Source organism: Onychostruthus taczanowskii, unplaced genomic scaffold (genome assembly GCF_017590055.1).
Source record: "Onychostruthus taczanowskii isolate IOZ18803 unplaced genomic scaffold, ASM1759005v1 scaffold56, whole genome shotgun sequence".
Lineage (NCBI taxonomy): Eukaryota > Metazoa > Chordata > Aves > Passeriformes > Passeridae > Onychostruthus > Onychostruthus taczanowskii.
Genome location: NW_024503235.1, coordinates 884,698 through 904,228, shown reverse-complemented (window position 1 = coordinate 904,228; position 19,531 = coordinate 884,698). Strand labels below are relative to the sequence as shown.

At 51.3% G+C, this 19,531-nt stretch overlaps 1 protein-coding gene across 1 annotated transcript; it reads right to left on the bottom strand.

The window, feature by feature from the left end:
* Positions 1-227: 227 nt before the first annotated feature.
* Positions 228-4,112, bottom strand: IFNLR1 (interferon lambda receptor 1). Its single transcript, XM_041417306.1, has 7 exons — positions 4,001-4,112; positions 3,234-3,357; positions 2,810-2,991; positions 2,321-2,463; positions 1,727-1,883; positions 1,324-1,448; positions 228-1,127 (listed from the first exon to the last, which is right to left on the bottom strand). Exons 1-7 carry the CDS (start codon positions 4,110-4,112, stop codon positions 228-230), a joined length of 1,743 nt encoding a protein of 580 aa, XP_041273240.1.
* Between the last annotated feature and the right edge of the window lie 15,419 nt (positions 4,113-19,531).

The following is a 19,531-nucleotide window of genomic DNA, read 5'->3' as shown; positions in this document are numbered from 1 at the left end:
CTGCCTCCCTCACCCCTGGCTGGCTCAGGCTGTGCCAGAGCCTGGGCACCTTATCAGGGGGACAGTGACAGTACAGAGGTGACTTAGCAATAAAATGCACTTTTGTGTCCCTAAAGCCATTGCCTTGATAGGCCAGACATCAGGTTTTTGTCCTTGTTCAAGGATCCTTGCTTGGATATCTGGAGCTCTCCAGGATTTCCAGGCACTCCCCAGACCTGCTGGGCACTTTAGATCCTTCCCAAGTAATGTGAGTGCCCGTAGCCTGGGAATTGCAACTTGGGATCACATTTTTCCTCTGTTTTTGAAGTCCCAAAAGGATCACTCAGCACTGTGGACTCGGGTGGGGTCCCTTCTGTAAAGCTGTCACTGCCACAGTCACTGGCAATGCCTTCGTCCTCTGCCACCTGCAGTGTCCACAAGGGGATGGGCAGCTGCCTGCTGGGATCCTCTCTGGCCTGGGATCTCGAGGCCATCTGGAGCTGCAGATCCAGGATGGATATCTGGTAATCCCTGGAGGAATGAGGAGCCTTCCTGTGCTCATGGGGCTCAGCACCAATCCCCCCCAGCATGGAGGGAAGAGGGGTCATTCCCAGGCTCTCATCCCTGTTTCCATCATCCTGCCCCTGCTCTCTGGTCCCTGGGAATCTCACATCAGTGAGGGATATTCTTTCCAAAGAGGAGCAGAGATAAAGGGATGGCTCCTCGTTTGCCTGGGATCCCGAGGTGTCCACCTCACCCTTCCTCTCTGCAAAGAAAGTGAAACCCAGGGCTCTGAGGTCGAGCACAGATGCACTGGCCACGGGGAGAGCTCCAGATCCTGAATCCAAGCTGCTTTCCCCCGGAGCTGCTGGGCAGGGCTGAGAGCTGAGATGTCTCTTTGGATACCGAGGCATTCCATATGGGATCAAATTGCTGCTGTCTTCCTCCTCCTCATCCTCTGACCATGATGATGACAATGATGATGATGGGAAAGAAGCCATCCATGGCAGGTGGTGTGCTCCTAAAGCCCTGTTTGTTCTCCTTTGGGGCACTGGCTTCTCTGAGCAGTTCAGATCATCACTGCAGAATTCCTTTTCACCGAGCTCCAAGTGGAACCTCGGTCCAGCAGCTTTAAATTGAGAGAAATCCTACCAGGGAGAAGGAATGAAACAGTGAGCCTGTGATGCTTTCAAAAGAAAAATCTGGATGTCAGAAAGGTTCTGTCAAAAATGAGAATTATAAATGTCAAACTGAGAAGTGCAGAACCCCCCACTCCTCCCCAGTTACCCTCTGAAAACCAGCAAGACTCTGGGTCAGGAGGGGACCCCAGAATTTGGGCCATACCAAAACCTGAGGCATCTTCCTTTGCTTGGCCTCGTGTTTCACCAGGCAGCAGATGAAGGGACTGGCCACAAAGATGGGGAGGACAAACAGAGGGATCACAACCAGAAGTGGGAACTTCCACTGTGCTGATGAAAAAGACAGAAATAATCTCTTGTGAGTGTATTTTTATAGGAATTATGGGCTCTGCACTGACACAAAATACTCAGAATTTTCAGAAAATATTTTAGGCTTTTTAAATGAAACTATTTCTACAGAAAGCAGGAACCACTCACCAGAAAATCCAAGCTGTCCCTTTAACAGGAAGCTTTTCTTTTTGTGGTGAAAACCTGATTTTAGTGGAACTCTTTGCCTTGCCCTCATTCCACTGGATGTCACCCACATCCTTTCCTGAGAAGGGCCATACCTTTGTGGTTTAACAGCACACACACAGGCTGGGAGAATTCACTGTGCTTCAAGGTGATGCTTTCATAGAGAGCCCTGGCACTGAAGCAGTAATTGCCTCTGAGGGCAGTGGTGTTGATGGTCACTGTGTCCTTCCTGAAATAACCCTCATATTTCTTCTGTTGAGAGACAAAGCAGAGGGTTGGAGAGGTGATTCTTTCATTACTGGGGTGGTGTTTCTGTATCACCTTAGCCCATGGATCCCTTGTGTCACCCCATGTCTGACATCTCCCCCAGGATCCAGGGTGGGAATTCCAGCTGTGCTGGGCTCTGCTCTGCCAGGGAATGCTGCCAGTGGCACCTGGATTGGTTGTTTTAAACCTCAGATCCTCAGAGTGACTGTAGTGTAGCCTCCCCTTCCTGATAAAAACAGGGAACTGCCAAAAAAATAAGGATGCACACACACACTTCTACTTTTTGTCTCTGGCTTTGGTTTAGCTCTGCTTTGGCTGGTTCATTTCCTCCAGGCCCTGGATCCAGTCCCTCTCTCTCTGCCCACAACGCTGAAGCTCTTTCAGTTCCTCCATTTCATCTAAAAAGAGCCACTTGTACTGACCTTGTCTTCAGATCCTGCTTCCCAGAGGTTCAAGTCATACTTCCAGGTGAGGTTCTCCACACAGGTGGGCAGAGGGAAGGAGGCAGTGACATGGATGGAATTGTCCCTGACGTTCAGGGTCAGCACGGGGGGAGCCAGTTCCACTGCAAGGAGGGAGCAGCTGTGAGGATGGGGCTGGCTTGCCTCTTACCTTCCAGCAGTGACACTTTCCATGGCTGGTCCTCACTTCCAGCTGTTATCTTGTGATAAGAGGGAGGCAAAGGACACCTCTTTATCTAAAACACCCCAGAGAGATTGGAGCCGCTTTGCTCAGCTGGGACACTGATGAACAAATTCTGACAAAATTCATCCTCAAATGATCCCAGCTCATTACTGTTCCTACTCACTCAAGTCTCTGCCATCCATAGAGCTCCTGGATACCTGTGGGGTGTGATCTGTGTGTTTGTGGGAATGTCCTTCCATCCAGGCTGTCACCTGGCAGGCACTCACCATCTGAGTAATAATCCTTGAACTGGGATTTCACCCACGGCGACTGGGACCGTCCCCAAACCGCCTTCACCCGAGCCCGGACTTTAACATAGAGGTTGGAGAGGGCACAAGTCAGGTTGCAAAAGGATCTGGGGATGTTTCTGCAGTGAGGAACCTTCATCCATTTGTCCAGGCGATTCTGGCTGGAAGGAACAGCCACACCAAAACATTAAACACGTTCTGCTGTGATTTATAGAGCAACAGAGGGAAGGGTTTGGGAGGGTGGGGAGCAAGTGGTGCTCAGAGTTTGGAACACTTCCCAGATGGATCATGTTTCGTTTTGGTGGAAGGTCACTGATGATTAGGACAGTCATTAATCAGGAGAGATGCCCAGTAGTTGTCCCTGTGGCATCCCTGTGATCAGACATGGTTTGGGAGCTCTTACCTTTCATACCTCACAGTGTAGGTCACATCTGGGGGAGAGCCTTCCCCTGGAGCCCAGGTCAAAATCATGGCAAAATCCTTGGACAGCAGGGTCACATTTTGAGGAGGGAGAAGCTGAACATGACCTGGTCAAAAGGGAAAATTATGTGAATGATTCAAAAGTATCTTTGGGGACAGGAAGTACCACTTGGCGCTCACTAAGCTGGTGTCAATATCTGAGGCTGAGCCTTTCATTGAAGGCTGGAAATTGGCTCTGGAAGCAGGTGTAATGCAATGTTTTCCTTGTCTCTCATAAAGCATCTTCATCTCAACAGCATTTAGAATTAGGACTCACATTTGTATGAACAATCTGTTTCATAATTTCAATTGGCTTTCCCCGTACTCTCACTGCATTTCACTGATTTACAGCCCACAAACTCTGCCTGACTCCCTGGACAGGGCAGTCACTGTCTGTCCCTGACTGTCCCAGACAAGGCTGTCCCACCCTTCTCATTCAATCCCAGTCCTCCAAGGGCAGATCCTATCAGGAATTCAGAGCTGCAGGTTTGTCCTGTATATTTTCCTGCCCCTCTTTTTTCCAGTAGATCACCACGTCCATCACTAGCCCTCAACAAGACACCTTCCACAGATTTTAAACTGTCACTTCTTTACCATGAAATATTCCACTTTATGTGAATCATTCCCATTTAAACTGATTCAAATTTCTCTCTCCTCCTACCAACAAAGCCATATAGTGAAAAGAAAAGTAACACTCAGGTGTGCACGTACCTCGAGCCTGCTGCAGGAGGCACAGAGCCATCAGGGCTCCCACTCTCCAGCCACACAGGACAAAGCAGAACTTCCCACTTGTCATAAACTCTTTTCCTTGATCCATTCTCATCGTGTTTCCTGTGTGAATTCCAGAGGATTGAGGAGCTCAGGAGCCGCACACATGCGCCCTGCATCGCTTCCTGGTACAGCCCTGCACGTGTGCCTGGGAGAGGAGCAGGGTGAGAGGGTTTTGGGGGACAGGGAAGGTAAAGGTTGCAGCACTGCGCCCTCCAGTGCAGCACAGCTGAGCCCTGGCACAGGGCAAGGAAGAGCTGCATCATCTTGTGAGACACCTCAGTAAAACTCTGACCTTTGGTACTTACCTGCGTGGCTGTGAAATATTAATAGCACTTAAATAAGGTTTCAGTGCAGGAGAGAGCTATTAATAACCTAGCAACAATAAAAACAGTGGGATGGGGACTCTGGTAGCCTGGTGTTTACAGCAGATCAAAGAGTTTCTCTTAGTTTATGTTAGCACAATGTTTTTTGGGAGTTAGGGAATTACTGCACTTTACAGCTGGGGGGTAAAGTGCAGAGATAGGACAGAGATCTGCCCCCTCCCAGTGTGGGCACATGAAAGGACCTGGATCTCTGCCACGCTGCCAAGTGCAGGGTGCCCAGGTGTGTGCTTGGAATGGCTGTGGCACTGCAGGAGAAGGGGGAAATCCCTGGGGCAGGGATTGTTTGGCACTTCAGCTCTCCTGCCTTCCCATCACAGGCACCCCAGGCCTGAGGCATCAGCAGCAGGAACGGATCAGTGAATTCACCTCACAGGAGAGTTACAGCAGCTTGGACAAAGGGTCTTCCCCAGGTGGAAAACTCTCCTAGCCCAGCAGACAGCCCTTGACAAACCTTGGAACCTGGGAGTGTCAGCTTCTGGGTACAAAGTCACCATTTCCTCCAAAAATCTCCATTTCCTCTTAACACGGGTTTCTGTTTCCCTGGCTGTTTTGCTACCTCTGCTTAATTTCATTTAATTTTTATTGACTTTCTCTTTCTTGTAAAAAGAAGAATTGTAATCCTTTCTAAGGAAAACAGCAAAGTGAAGGATCTGGAGGGTCTCTCCCCCTTCAGCACCCGAATTGCAGAGCCACAACCAAGCCACAGCTCTTGTGCTTCGGCAGGATCGGGAGCAGTTCCACTCGCTCGGCTCTGGCTCAGAGCCCTCGGGCAGCTCCTCCTCAAGGTGACTGGGATTTTTAGTAATCGAGAATCTCATCATCATCATCATCATCACAGCATCGTCATCATCATCATCATCACGTCGCCATCGCCATCATCCTTTCCTGTGGAAACCCGCGCTGGACTCGGGGCTCTCCCGGTGTCTGTGGCAGAACCGCCCCGATCTGCGGCCACCGGAGGGGCTGTCCCGGGAGGGGACATGTGCCGCTGTCCCCACCCGCGCTGGGGTGGCCGATGCCACGAGGTGTCGCTGCCTGTCAAACAAAACGCGCTTTTCTCCAAGCCACGCCGGCTGAAAACTTCGGGAAGCGCAAAAATTCCTGCTGAGCCTTGAGTGGTTCCCGGAGCATCCTGGCATGGCACAGGGGGCACAGCGCACCCACGGTTCTGCTCCCCTGCCCCTCCAGCCTCTGCCTCTGGCTGGGGGGGGTCAGGAAGGGGCCGGATCAGGTGCTGGCAGGAGCAGGACTGTGACCTGTGTGTGACAGGAGGACACACGGTTGTACCCATCAGTGCTCTGGGACCCTGCTGTGGAGCCTTGTGGTGCCTTTAGGATGCAGGCAGGGATGGTGCTGCTGCAGAGGATTGCTAACAGCCTTCATCCCAGGGCAAATCATTCAGCTGTGCCCGTGTTCTCCCACTGCTGTACTCCTGTGGAGCACAAATATTCAAGTATTCTTATCCACAAACCAGCTGGACACAATCCTGTGCAATGTGCTTTAGCATGACCCTGCTTGGCCCCACTGTGGTCCTTTCCACCCTGAGTCACTCTGTGATGCTGTGAAATGCTTTGGGATGACTTTGGCTGTCATTCCATGGCACAATGTCTCGCCCACCCCTCGCTCTGGGACACCCAGGGGATTCCCCCCATTTTCCACCTGCTCCCTCCCTGCGTGCAGCAGATGATTCAGCACAGGAGGGCAAACCCTGCAACCCTCCCTGAGTCAGAGTCACAGGTATCTGCCCTCCCTGAGGAAGGGCACTGCAGGAAATCCAGTGTGAGCAAGGCACAGCTGGGGCCGTGGTTGGGGTTTGTGAAACCTTTGGAAGCAACAGGCAGCACCAAGTGCTGTCACCCCAGCTCCTTCCCTTCACTGTTCTGGAGCTGTTCTGGCAGAGCTGTGTGTGCTGCAGGCTGGGAGCTGGGGACACAGACTGAGCCCAGGGAGAAAAAAACCAGATTAAAACTTGTAACAGGGCATTCCTGGTACAGATAGCACCATGGGAAACCAAACCTCTGATTCATAAATGCAGCAGGTGAATGAGGATGAGAAAATATCCCTTAGCCCCAAAAAAATACATGTTCTGAGAGTGAAAGTGAGACCTCACTCAGCTCCAAAGTTTCTCTTGTAATGCTGGGGGAGAACATACTGATTTTCAAGGATGCTTAGGGGAAGAGCAGAAAGTTTTCAAACAACACAAAGTCCCTGGTTTTCTCCCCTGTCCCGAGTTTCTTGCACCAAGAGGACACCTCTGGCAGTTCTTGTGCCCAGCTCTCCCTTCCTTCCCCTGGCTCCTGGGGCTCTGTGGGACGAGTTGTGGAGCCGAGACATCGGAGCCATCCAGGAACTGGAAACAGCCCCACCCTGGCAGGAGGAGACAGATCCCAGGGACAGTCTGACACTGCCACCTCCAGCAGCCCCATCCTGGCTGCAGGGAGCCTCAACCTTCTTCTCTACCCCTGGGAAATCGTCGTTGGAGGCTTAGTTCTGACTCTGAATGTGGCTCAGCAGGGGAATTCTTTTCCTCTTCCTGCTCAGGACCAGCCCTGACACACAGGCTGCTGATGGTTGGATTTGAGGGGAATTATTCAGGAATGTTCACAAAGAAAACATGGGGGAAATGATGGGATTAGCAAAGGATGAAATGCTACTGAGAATTAAAAGGTTAAAAAATCTGCAGAGCTGGGTGATGTCAGATGGTAAAACAAAATATAGCAGTGCCCCCTTGACCCAGACAGGCATCTGGGCAACCTGTCACCAGGAGGAAGGGAAGAGAATGGGCTTGGTTTGTTTTTTAAATTGAGTCTGAAAAGACTTAAAATGAAAAGCAAAAGCAAAAACAAACCCATAAATTTTGTTCCCCATACAAATGCTGTGAATCATTTAATCTCCTTTATTTTTTCTTCCGGGGAAGGGTTTTTACAGGAACTCAGGGCTTTGCCTGGGCACAGGAGCTGGAGCTGACCATGATTAAAGAGTCTGTACATTTAACAGTTCCTAAAGGTGAGGAGAATACAGGGAATGCTGTAAGGACCCCTGGACCCTGTAGGTCAGGATTTATGGGACAGTATTTGGGCAACATTTATGGGATGCTGGCAGCAGCAGTTCCTGGTGCTGCAGCTCTGAGCTGGCTCCAGTTTACCTTGTCCAGGACCTGCAGCTTTTTGGGTACAATCTGCGGTGTGCAAACACGGAGTCTGGAATCCTGGAGGTGTCTGTGCAACATTAAAGTCAAACTCTTGAGCAAAGGCAGCATCTCTGGAAGTTCAGCTGATTCCCAGATCCCACAGGGACTGGCACAGGTTGAGCTGAGTTCCCCCAATGAGCAGAATCCTTTTCTTCCACTAAACAGGTAAGTTAAATAGGTCTCACTTAAAGTCCAAACTACAACAAAGGAGACAAAGGTTTCACAAACATGCCTTGCTCACAGACAGACTTTTCCCTGGGATGTGTGGATGAGGCAGCCCCAGCTGATCACCTGTTTTAGGCTGCTTCTCTCTCTTCCCCTGAAACCTGTCCCTTCCCTTCCCCGTGCCTTTCCAGCGGGGCTGGGAGCAGGCAGGGAGCTGCCTGGACACGCAGCCCCGGCGAAACTCCGAGCACAGCCAGGGGAGCACAGCACGTGCTTGGCCACAAGGAGCAGATCCAGCCCCACGGAACGGCCCCGGGGCACCGAGCCTCCCGAAACCCCCACTCCCCCCAGCAGCGTGGGAAAACTGCTGGGGACCCTGCATGTCCCGACAGAGAGAGGCTTAATACCAGCCTCCTGTGCTCCCTGAGCCAAGCTGTGCTCCTGGGGGTCATCCCACGGCACTCTGAGCTCCGGGAGCATCTCCTGGCCGGGGGATCTGATGTCACCCTGCTGTGAGGGGTTTCTCTCCTGGCTCAGGACAGTGGGAGCTGGAATGGTGGCTCTGACTGTGACACCCTGCTCTGTGTGGCAGGAGGAGCAGGGATCTCTGCACAGCCCCCACAAGCAGGAGATAAACCTGGTCTTGCAGGGATTTTAGCAAAGTGAGTGCACGCACTGGGAAGGAGGAGTGTGGCATGGGGTGTCCAGAGAAGGGAACAGAGCTGGGGAGGGGCTGGAGCACCAGGAGAGGCTGAGGGAGCTGGGAGGGCTCAGCCTGGAGCAAAGGAGGCTCAGGTGGGAGCTTCTCACTCTCCACAAGTCCCTGACAGGAGGGTGCAGTGAGGTGTTTCAGTGTCTTCTCCCAGGGACAGGACAAGAGGAAACAGCTTCCAGTTGCACAGGGGAGTTTTAGATCAGATATTAAAGAAAACTTCACTGAAAGGGGTGTAAACACTGGATCAGGCTGCCCAGGGAAGAGGTGGAGTCACCATCCCTGGAAATGTTCAGGTCAATGTGGCACTTGGGGACACGGTGTCATGGGGGACATGGTGGCACTGCTAGGTCAATGACAATCTTAAAGAGCTTTTCCATCCTTAAGAATTCCAGAACACGGGCATGCCATGAATGTTCTGTCTTTAACTTGAACAGCAGCAGGAGCAGGTGAGTTCCCTGCAGAGGAGGATGTGCAGGGAGCCCAGGGAGGATTTCCAGGCCAAGCCTGGGAGATGCTTTTCCCCCGCAACCACCAGTGGCAGCAGCTTCCTGGTGGGGTGGGAAGTCTTTGAATGTTTGCAATGTTTTGCATTGCAGTATTTGGATGCCAAAGCTATGCAGTACTCTGAAAGTTAATTAGCCAGATAACTAATTAAAGACTTCTCCCTTTTATTGTTGCCAACTTGCAATTCAGAAAGGGGCTTGTGTCAAAGTGAATCCAGCCACACACCCCAGTGAAAGAAGTGATAAACCATTCACAATCCAATTAATCATTCTGGGACTGCAGAGGAAAAATCCCATCACTGGCTGGGGGAAAAAGGTCCTGATCCCATAAAGCACCACCACAACTGACCAGCCTTGAAGCCTCTCCAGAGGATTCTGCTGTGGAGGGAACAGGACAGGATTACAGGTGCCAGAAGTTATGGTGCTGGAAGGGTCCCCATGAGGGTGACATCCTTGGGGACCTGGTTTGACCCTCCTGCTAAAGGTCCAGGATGGGGTTTATGGGACTCTGAGCTGAAGCCATAAGGACACAGGTGTGGCACTGGCTGGTGGCTCTGCAGTTCTGTCCCTGACTGCTGAGGGCTCCATGGAATGGGGAAAGATCTCACTGGACAGCCAGCCATGGATAATGTCCAGCCATCTCCCATCATCTCACTTCTCTGAGTGTCATAAGGCATCATCACTGCACAGGAGATCCACAATATGTTTAAAAAGGATCATCACATTCCATGGCTGTGGACCAGCCTTGCCAGGGTGGAGGAAGGAGCAGTGGCCTGACCTGGCAGGGCTGGGGTCACTCTGCCCTGGGGAAAGGCAGCTACAGGGCAGAGCTGAGCTGAGCTGAGCTGAGCTGAGCTGAGCTGCCCTGCCTGGCCCCCAGCCAGCAGACAGACGTGCTGTAACCAAGTGGCACCGGGCCCAGGGTTTCCAGGAGGGCTGAGCTCCCATCCCAGCTCCGGAGGGGCCCAGATCTCCAGGCACTCCACACGTGCTGGGTGCACCCAGGGTCTGGGCTCTTGTGAAATCCCAGCCTGGCTGAGGGTGGCTGAGTGCTTGAAATTCCTCCCAGCTGCCCGGCCCTCCTTCCTCACTGAAAAAAAGAGGGGAATTGAGCAATTCCAGGAGTGTTCTGAGCCTGGGGAGCCCAGGTAGAACCCAGGGCAGCCACACAGGGCATGAGGCTGCTGGCACTGCCAAGCTGCTGCCTGGCACCGCCGAGAGCTCTGAGTTTTGATGACAGGACTGCTGAGATCAGTCCATGGCACATTTACACCACAGCAGGGTCTGGCCAGAATCCTGATACTGGGAGAATACTCTCCCACCCCCGCTGCTATCAGGCCCAGCCCTCAGATGACAAGAATTTAATTTAAAGGCTCAATCTCTTGTCTGAACAGCTCCCTCCCTCCCCCACTCTGATGAGAGGAAAGTCTTTCGGAGAGGCATCCAGGCGAGTGGGAAAGCTCTGGAGAGAGCTGTCTCTTGCCCTTTAGCCATCCAGAGAGGAAGAGCTCATCTGAATGAAATGAGGATCAATCAGAGAGAGGCATGGGAAAAGCTGGGAAAAGGAGCCTCCAGTGATGTATATTCATGGGGGGGAAAACCTCCCCCAGACATGCAGGAGCTTTGATGAAAACCCTCCCAGCTGTGCTGGGCCTTTGAAGTGACACAGCAGAAGGGAATTCACGATTAGCCAAGAGATAGAAGCAGATGAGTTCTCAATCAGCTGAATCCTCCTCTTTAGGACAGACTTTCAAGCTCACTTTTTATAACTCCTTCCAAAATTAATGAGAATCCTCTGCACGGCACCCCAGCCTGCTCCCCCACCCCTGATAACCTACAAAGGCAGAATCCCATTCCCAGAGGGCAGGGGATGGGGTGGCCTTGGTGTTTTGTGCTGCAGAGGATAACTGGGAGAAGTCTTGAACCCTTATCAGGGAATAAAATGCTGATGCAAATGAGTTACTCTTCTTTTTTAACCAAAAATGTGGTTTCTGAGACACAGGGATTGAGTTGAAGTGTCAGCATTTCATCAGCAGTGTGTCTCCCACTCGTATCTGCTCCCCTAATCTGAATCTTTCAAAGCTGAGTCTAAAACCTGTGCTCTGGCTGGGTTAGAGCTGGTTTTAGCTGGGGGAGTCTTTGCAGGGGATGGGAGGGATGGATCCCCAACACTGCAGTGGGATTCTGGATCCCCATATGGACCTGCTACCCAGGGATTGAACCCCATCCCTGGAGTTTACACAAGCACCACAGAGGATTTTTACTGCTGGCAGGTTCCTCTGTTCAAAGGTCTGTTCTTTCCAAAATGCAGAAATGCACTTTCACCTGAGCTGGGTGACCTGCTAAGCACAAAGCCCTAAAGTTCCTCCTAGGATAAAGCTCCAGGAGTGCCCAGGAACCCAAGCCCAGGTCATTCATGCCCTTGGTGCCCCTTCCCCGAGGGTGGCTCCTTAATGGGAAGAGGCAGATGCAATCAGCCAAGTCAGATGTGTTTAACACACTTCAAGGTGTGTTGGCAGCCCCAGATGATCAAAGCCTCCCTTGTGATGCAGTGGCATTGCCAGGGTGTTTTCTTTTAACTCTATCAGATAAGTCCAGAGAAAATCAGTTTTGATGTTGTAAGAAACCAATTTGGGAATGGTCAGAGACAAAAAGTTGCTCAAGAGTTCAGTTAACTGAGAGCAGGGGCATTGTCAAGGCTGAGAGGGAAATTGCTCCTATTTCTGCTTCTTTTGGTGCTGATTTTCACCTTCTTCAGTAACTTTACAAGCTCACAGCTGAACTGGCAGTGTGAAATGTCAGAGATTTGAAATGGGAGGCCTTGATCTCTGAGAATCACCCTAAAGCCTCCACCCAAAAGGATGAATCTTCCCAGGCTCTGGAGTGCCAATGGGGCCTGGGCACAGGCACCCAGCAAGGAAGAAATGTCCTCCCGGGTGCCTTGGTGCTCCTAGGAATGTGTTTGCATTAAAATACACATTTCTTACACAGATTTGTCGTGCAGGAGGTGTCTGGGGTTAACCTGGAGGTGAGACACCTGTGGGAACACAAAATCTTTATGGCCAGGCTTGGGTGCATCAAACTCAGCCCAGTGGGGTGCCAATATGATCCTTTTCCCCTGCTGCCACTGCTTCCTCATGGATCCAGCTCGTCCTGATAGCTGCTTATCAGTGGTCATTTCCTGCCTGACCCGTTCTGGGATTTTGCACTTTTCTGTCCCCTTCTTTGAGGACATTTTGTGTTTTGTGTTTGCCAGCCTTCCTCTGGCAGCGTCTCAGAAGTGTGAATTCAAAATGAGCCACTCAAATCCCTTTGGGTTCCATTAGAATTGGAGGCTCAATTTGAATCAAAAATCCAGTGGAATTCTTTGGATTTACTGGAATTTAATGGAAAGTGATTTCAGATTAAATGACTTGGTTATGATTTTGCCCTGAGTTCGCTGCCATTTTACTGACCTAGATTAAATTATATTAATGAACTCAGATTATTCCCCTGAATTCCACCAAGCTCAGGGAGTTTCAGGACCCATCTGAACTGACTCCTCTGGACCTCCAGACTCTTTCACATCCTTCAGCAGCTTGGGAGAGGAGTGAGGCAGCTGGGAGTGGAGGAGGTGCTGGTGTGACCTTTGTGAAATACCCCAAAACAGCCACTCTGCCTTCCTGGGAGAGCAGAGGGACACTTCTGTGGCTTCTGAGTGGGGAGAGAGGAGCAGCAGCTCACAGGGGCCTCAGGTCATTCTTCCATCTGCCACGGGGCAGGCAGGGATTTCCTGTCAATGTCCTTCAGGAACAGCTCTGTCCCAGCTGACTCAGTGGAACATCAGCCCTGCTGCCACCAGATGTGTCCTGTCCCCAAGCCACAGCAGCCTCTGGTACCCAGGACGGTCCCTGGCACCTCCCAGGTGTGGGGAAAGGTGGAAAATGAGGAGAAGGGAAGGAGCCCAAGCCCCAGGCAGCCTTGTCCTGGACATTGCCACTCAAACCTGAGCACAGGAGCAGGACACAGCTGCTTTTGACACAAATCCCACAGAATCCTGCAGCAAGTGGGCCAAACCCTCTGCCCTCGCCCCAGAAATTGCTTTTTCCTCCTGGTGGACCTTGCTTAGAAGCTTTTTCTCCCCCTCGCAGCCTCTCTGTTAGGGCAGGGGCTGTGCTCATGCATGAGAAGATCTTTAGAAAGGCAGGAGACACCTTCCCCTTACAGCAGCCAACAAAAATGTCACGTCTTGAGAAAATGAAATGAAATCTAAAGTGTCACCTGTCCTGCAAAAATAATCCAGGCAGAGTTTTTAAAGGGGCCTCGGCTTTTCAGTTCTAACCCTTCTTGAAAGGAACTAAGGGGAAAAAAATCAGGTCTCGGTGTTTTAATTTTTTTTTTTTTTTTTTTGCGGTGGGTTTGTAGACACAAAGACAACATTGGATCTGTGCCCTGAGCTCTGCTGAGTGCAGAAATGTGGCAGTTGGAACCTGCTGGTGTTTGTTCACACCGGGATACACCTCAGCAGAGTGACTGAGAGCACCCAGGGGGCTGGCCAGGGACAGGGGAGTTATTTCAGCCTCAGGAGAGCAGCTTTGTCCTCTGCCAAGTGGTTCTGCTGGGAAAACTCTGAAAGAGCCTTTCAGGCTCGGTTTCCAGCCCAGCCCAAAGCAGAATTGTGTGGAAAGCATGGGAACAGCCAGGGCTGCTTTGGGAATGCCTTACACGAGGCATTGCCCCCCAAGGCAGCATTACTGAAGTGCCATTAAACGCTGGATTTTTGTCACTACAAATCTTGGACATGGCAAAGGGAGTTCTGTGTTCCTCATGGTTCTAACCATTGGGTTTTCCTTCCTCTTTCTGGTTTTGGGCAAGCCACCACCCTGTTGGAGCAGTATTTCCCCCATTATATAAAGTATGTAAAAAAGCTTTATGGTAAAATAAATTTTTATAGCTGTTGTTTAAAAGAAATAAATACTAAAGACAAATTTCCTTTAAAATTTCGCCCCTCTTTCTGAGCAAAAATAGAAAATCAATTTTTAAAAATTGTTTCCCACCCTGTGTGTTAGAGATTTCTTCTGGAGATGAACGGGGCTGTTTGAGTGCTAATTATATATTTATAGTTTTACATCACCAGCCCTCATTTCTACAGGGTCAGTGCCTTGAATTGAATAAAAGTATTTTTTTTCCTTGGCTAAGCCACGTGGGTTTTTCACCTGTTTCCCGCAGCCTCTGCAAAACAAGGCGAGGGATTACAAAAGCACAACCAGCAGCGAGCAGCCCATTAGCTGCTCTAATTAACCTCATTAGGGCACTCAGGGGCGCTGGGGCCGCGCTCTTTGTGGGTTCCTGGAGCCCTGCAGGACAAACAGCCCCGCCCTGGGCACCGCGGGGTGGGCACGGGGCGCTCCTGCCCTGGCACCTGCGGGGTGCCCGGGGGTGCCCGGGGGTGTGCGGAGCTCTCTGGGCACAGAGAGGGAACCTCTGTCCCTTTTGGGGCAGGGGATGGGGCTGAGCCCCCTGGGGTAATCCATCACTGACCTCTGTCCCTGTTTGGGGCAGGGGTGATGCTGAGCCCCCCAGGGGTGTCTGGAGCTCTCCAGAGGGATCCTCTGTCCCTGTTTGGGGCAGGGGCGATGCTGAGCCCCCCGGGGGTGTCTGGAACTCTCCAGAAGGATTCTCTGTCCCTTTTTGGGGCGGGGAATGGGGCTGAGCCCCCCGGGGGTGTCTGGAACTCTCCAGAAGGATTCTCTGTCCCTTTTTGGGGCGGGGAATGGGGCTGAGCCCCCCGGGGGTGTCTGGAACTCTCCGGGCACAGAGAGGGAACGTCTGTCCCCTCTGTCCCCTCTGTCCCCTCTGTCCCTGTTTGGGGCAGGGGTGATGCTGAGCCCCCCGGGGGTGTCTGGAACTCTCCAGAAGGATTCTCTGTCCCTTTTTGGGGCAGGGGATGGTGCTGAGCCCCCTGGGGGATCCAGAGGGATCCTCTGTCCCTGTTTGGGCAGGGGTGATGCTGAGCCCCCCGGGGGTTTCCAGAGCTCTCCAGAGGGAACCTCTGTCCCTGTTTGGGGCAGGGAATGGGGCTGAGCCCCCCGGGGGTGTCTGGAACTCTCCAGAAGGATTCTCTGTCCCTTTTTGGGGCAGGGGATGGGGCTGAGCCCCCTGGGGGATCCAGAGGGATCCTCTGTCCCTGTTTGGGCAGGGATGGGGCTGAGCCCCCTGGGGAATCCAGAGGGATCCTCTGTCCCTGTTTGGGCAGGGGTGGTGCTGAGCCCCCCGGGAGTGTCTGGACCTCTCCAGAGGGATCCTCTGTCCCTTTTTGGGGCAGGGGATGGGGCTGAGCCCCCCAGGGGTGTCTGGAGCTCTCCAGAGGGATTCTCTGTCCCTGTTTGGGCAGGGGTGGTGCTGAGCCCCCCGGGAGTGTCTGGACCTCTCCAGAGGGATCCTCTGTCGCTGTTTGGGCAGGGATGGGGCTGATCCCCCCAGGGGTGTCTGGAGCTCTCCAGAGGGATCCTCTGATCCTCTGTCCCTGTTTGGGCAGGGGTGGTGCTGAGCCCCCGGGGGTGTCTGGAGCTCTCCAGAGGGATCCTCTGATCCTCTGTCCCTGTTTGGGCAGGGGGGGTGCTGAGCCCCCCAGGCCATGCCCCAGCAGCCATGCTCTGCCATCACAGCAGATCCCATTCCCTGTCCCACTCCATGCCCTCTCCATCCCATCTCACCCTGCCCTTACCCAGCAGCAGGCACTGAGCACAGGAAACCTTTCCTGCTGTCTGAAGGAGAGCTGGACCTGCCCAAACCCAGGAGGTCGGGGCCTTCCACTGCCCCTTCCCTTGGATGATTTGAAATCCCCATTCCTGGCATTAAATCTCTCAGTGTGAAACCCTCCGTGGGCACATCTGAGGAGAGAACAGAAATGTGGCACCCCTCTAGTGAGAGCCCAGAGGAGAGCAGAGTGCAGCAGCCATGGGCTGTCTGTTGTGAAAGAGGATTTTTAGCAGCCAAACCTGTATTTATGAAATGAAGCCTGCCTCAAATATACCAGAGGAGGATCATAGAGCCACTTACTATAATTACTGCTAATGACACTGACACTTACCCATACGTTAGCTCCCTATAAACCTTTTTTATTCCCTGTGCAGACAATGAATAATCAGCACCCTCCATCCCTGCCTTTTGCAGGATTACATCATGTTCCCTGGGACAAAAACCATCTCTTTGAACAGCAATTGCACCCAGGTTCCAGGGATTGAGTACCACTGTAATAAAAGCTTGTCAGAATTGCCAGTGAATTCATTAAGATCAGGAGGGACAAGTTATCTGTAGGGCAAAACTGTTCCCAGTGGACCTTTTCATTAGCTTTTTATTGCAGTGTAATTTTCTAGGGTGTCATTTCACTTTATGGAGGAAATCTGTTTTAAGCTTGTTTCTTTTGCCACTCAAATTGTAGGGCACGAGTTGAGGGGCTCTGCTGGGAGAGTTCTGCTGTTTCTGGATGTTTTGGCATCCACCTGCAGCTGTTTCCCTGTGAAATACCTTTCTCCTACCTGTGTTTTGGCACCTTCTCAGCCCTATGTGAGTGAAATGCCTCTCTCAGCCTTGATTAGGCATCAGGCATTTGCTTGTGAAAACAACAGCTCCCTTTGCCCTTCCAACATCATTTTTCCTCCAGACAAAATTGGATTTATTGCATAAACAACGTGTTCACTATAGCTAAGGTGAGTTGGTGGTTAAAAGCAGCTGTGGTTTACATCCCTTTTCAGCCCACCAAAGCCCAGCCCTCTGCTTTGGGCTGATGCATTCCCGCTGACAGCAGTAATTTCTAGTGACAGATACAGAAATGTCCTTAGGGAAAATACAATATTGATGGAAGTTTCCTGTGGGAAAAAAGGTTTTTTTTCTTCTTCTTTTTTTTTTTCTAAGTGTTTTCAGCTTTTCTGTTTGTTTTTTGGTTGGTTATTTTTTTTTTTTTCTCTAAGGACAGTTTCATGACAGGTGTTAAAAATCTCTTCATCCTCTTAATTCCCCCATGGTTTTCCCTGCACCTCACGAGGAACAATCAAGTTCTTTTAGGATCAAAGCTGAAAAATTGGCTGTGCTTTCCAACTGTACTGGATGGAAGTGCCAGCTGTGGTGTGGATTTGCTGCAATCACTGGAAAGGCCACACCTCTGTATGAAACACTTGTCTTTTGCATAGCAAGTGATACTGGGAGTTAAGTTGGATTGCACAATTCAGACTCTAATCTTGACAGCAACGATAGCATCAATTCTGAGTCAGAACCCTGTTTTCCTGTATCTCAGAGACAGGATATTTTTTGCACAGCAAATGGCAAAAATTTACATGTATGTAAATGAGTTTAATCTTGATCCCACCGCTCTTGAGTGAGTCCTGGGTCAGGGAAGTCTCCCACTGGATGCAAATGGCTCTTTATGAATCCCAGGAGGAACAAAGGTGGTACAGCCCTGCTTGAACCACCCCAAAATCCGAGGGATTGCAGTAAACAAAGGGGAGGAGACTCGCAGGGGAGGAGGGAGGTTACAACAGCACAGATCCTGAGATTCACCTGTTGTTCTAAACCAAACGGTTGGGTCATAGTGCAGAACCCAAAAATTTCATTAAAACAACATTGGGAGGTGATAACATTGGGAGAGCAGGTAAATCAGCAGTGTCAGAGCACGGAAATGAGTAAGGGAAGAGCTGCCCACAGCTCCAAGCAGTCAGCAACTGCCCAGCTCAGGCCACGCTGCCCAAACCTCAGCTGTGAGCCAACAAAAAGTGCAGCTCTCAGCCTGGGAGTCCATCAGCCTCAGGAAAACCCCAGGAGCTTGTGCTGGCAGGCACAAACATCACCACTCTGTCTCTGTTTGTCTCATTGACCACCACAATTTCACTAAACTCAACAATTTTCTTGGCCTGGAAACAGCTTGAAATTTGTTGCTTGGAGCCAGATGTGGGTGTGTGTGAGTGCCCATCTCTGCTGTGCAGTGCTAGCAGGGGGTTCAGGGGAGGTAACACATCTCACTTGGGATCTTTGCCTTCCCGAGGTGCACTGTGGATCCTGGGGAGGGAGAACGCCCCTCACAGCCTGGCTGAGCCCAGGGAAATGCTCTCATCTGCAGGAGTGCTCCTCACAGCCTCACACAGTCAGCATTTCTGCTGTGTAGGGGATGTGCTTCAACATCACATCCTTAATTCTGCCCCGAAAATTATTAATCTTTTTAACTGGATTGGCCCCTTGATGCCACTCCCAGAATGTTTTCTTTGAAGCAACACGGAAGAAAATCATTAATTGATACATTTACTGACTTGCCTTTGTGTATTTTGCTGTAATAATAGCAACCATTACCTCTGATAATGAGGAAATGTGTCTTAATGGGAACTTAATTGCTGTTGCAGCACAGGACCCCTGCCTGGAGCTGGAGCAGCTCAGAAATCCCTGTCCAAAGAGCTCAGCTACGATGGGATGTGTCATCAACCTGTTCCTGTAGCTTTCTTGCTTCTCCTTGGAGTGTTTGGTGCTAGAATTCCTGGGTTTTGTTTTGATCAGGCCAGTGACTAAGATATTTATGCTGTAATTGCTGCTTGTTTCTCTCTGTTTGATTACAGCGTGCGTGGTGTGAGGAGCAGAAGGTTGATGGCACATGGAGCAATCCCTTGTTTTGGTTCTAGCTGATGAAGCTGTGCAGGGGAAGTGACAAACACCCCTCTGGGAGTCTGGATGAAGCTCTGAGCTGTGCCATTGTCTCCTGACATCTCCACAGCTCCCTGACAGGAGGGTGCAGCCAGGTGGGGTCAGGAACAGGGACAGGAGCAGAGGGAATGGCCCAGGGCAGGCTCGGGGTGGACAGCAGCAGGAATTTCCCCGTGGAAAAGGTGCTCAGGCCTTGGCAGGGGCTGCCCAGGGAGGTTTGGAGTGCCCATCCCTGGAGGTGTCCCAGGAAGGGCTGGAGGTGGCACTCAGAGCTCTGGGCTGGGGACAAGGTGGGCATTGCTCACAAGCTGACTCGATGACCTTGGAGATATTTTTCCACCTTAATCATTCCATGAGTTTGTGATTCTGTGGTTCCATGAGTTTGTGGTTCTGTGGTTCCTGCTGGGTCATTTTCAGCAGGATTCCCCAGGACATTTCTCCTCTGTGGATCCTGGAAACCTTTGGATCCTGTTTGAATCATCCCTGCATTTTGAACAAACTTCCCTCCAAATAAACCAGCTGGGATGGAAGGAAAGAGACTTTTCCTCCAAGTTCTGTATAAAATCATCCTCAGAGACCCTGGGCTCTGGGATGATGCTGGAATTCCTGGGTTTCTCCCTGGCCATGAGGAGCTTTGGGCTGGGATCTGGAGGGAGGAGCTGGAGGGACAGAGCCGCTGCTCAGGGCACCCTACAGTTACTTTAATTGGGACACAGGATCCCGTGTGTTCATTAGAAACTGATGCTTATTACAATTAACCATACACTGAAATTAATTACTGGGAAGAAAAATTACAGCTGTGTTGATCCATCCATGAGGAGGAGAGCAGAAATTCCCTCTGTGGCACTT

Coding starts and splice junctions, on each gene's coding strand:
- IFNLR1 (XM_041417306.1), bottom strand. CDS start 4,112: ATGAGAATGGATCAAGGAAAAGAGTTTATGACAAGTGGGAAGTTCTGC. Junction 2,992..3,233: donor TACACTGTGAGGTATGAAAG/GTAAGAGCTCCC, acceptor TGTTCCTTCCAG/CCAGAATCGCCTGGACAAAT. Junction 2,464..2,809: donor CAAGGATTATTACTCAGATG/GTGAGTGCCTGC, acceptor CCCTCCTTGCAG/TGGAACTGGCTCCCCCCGTG.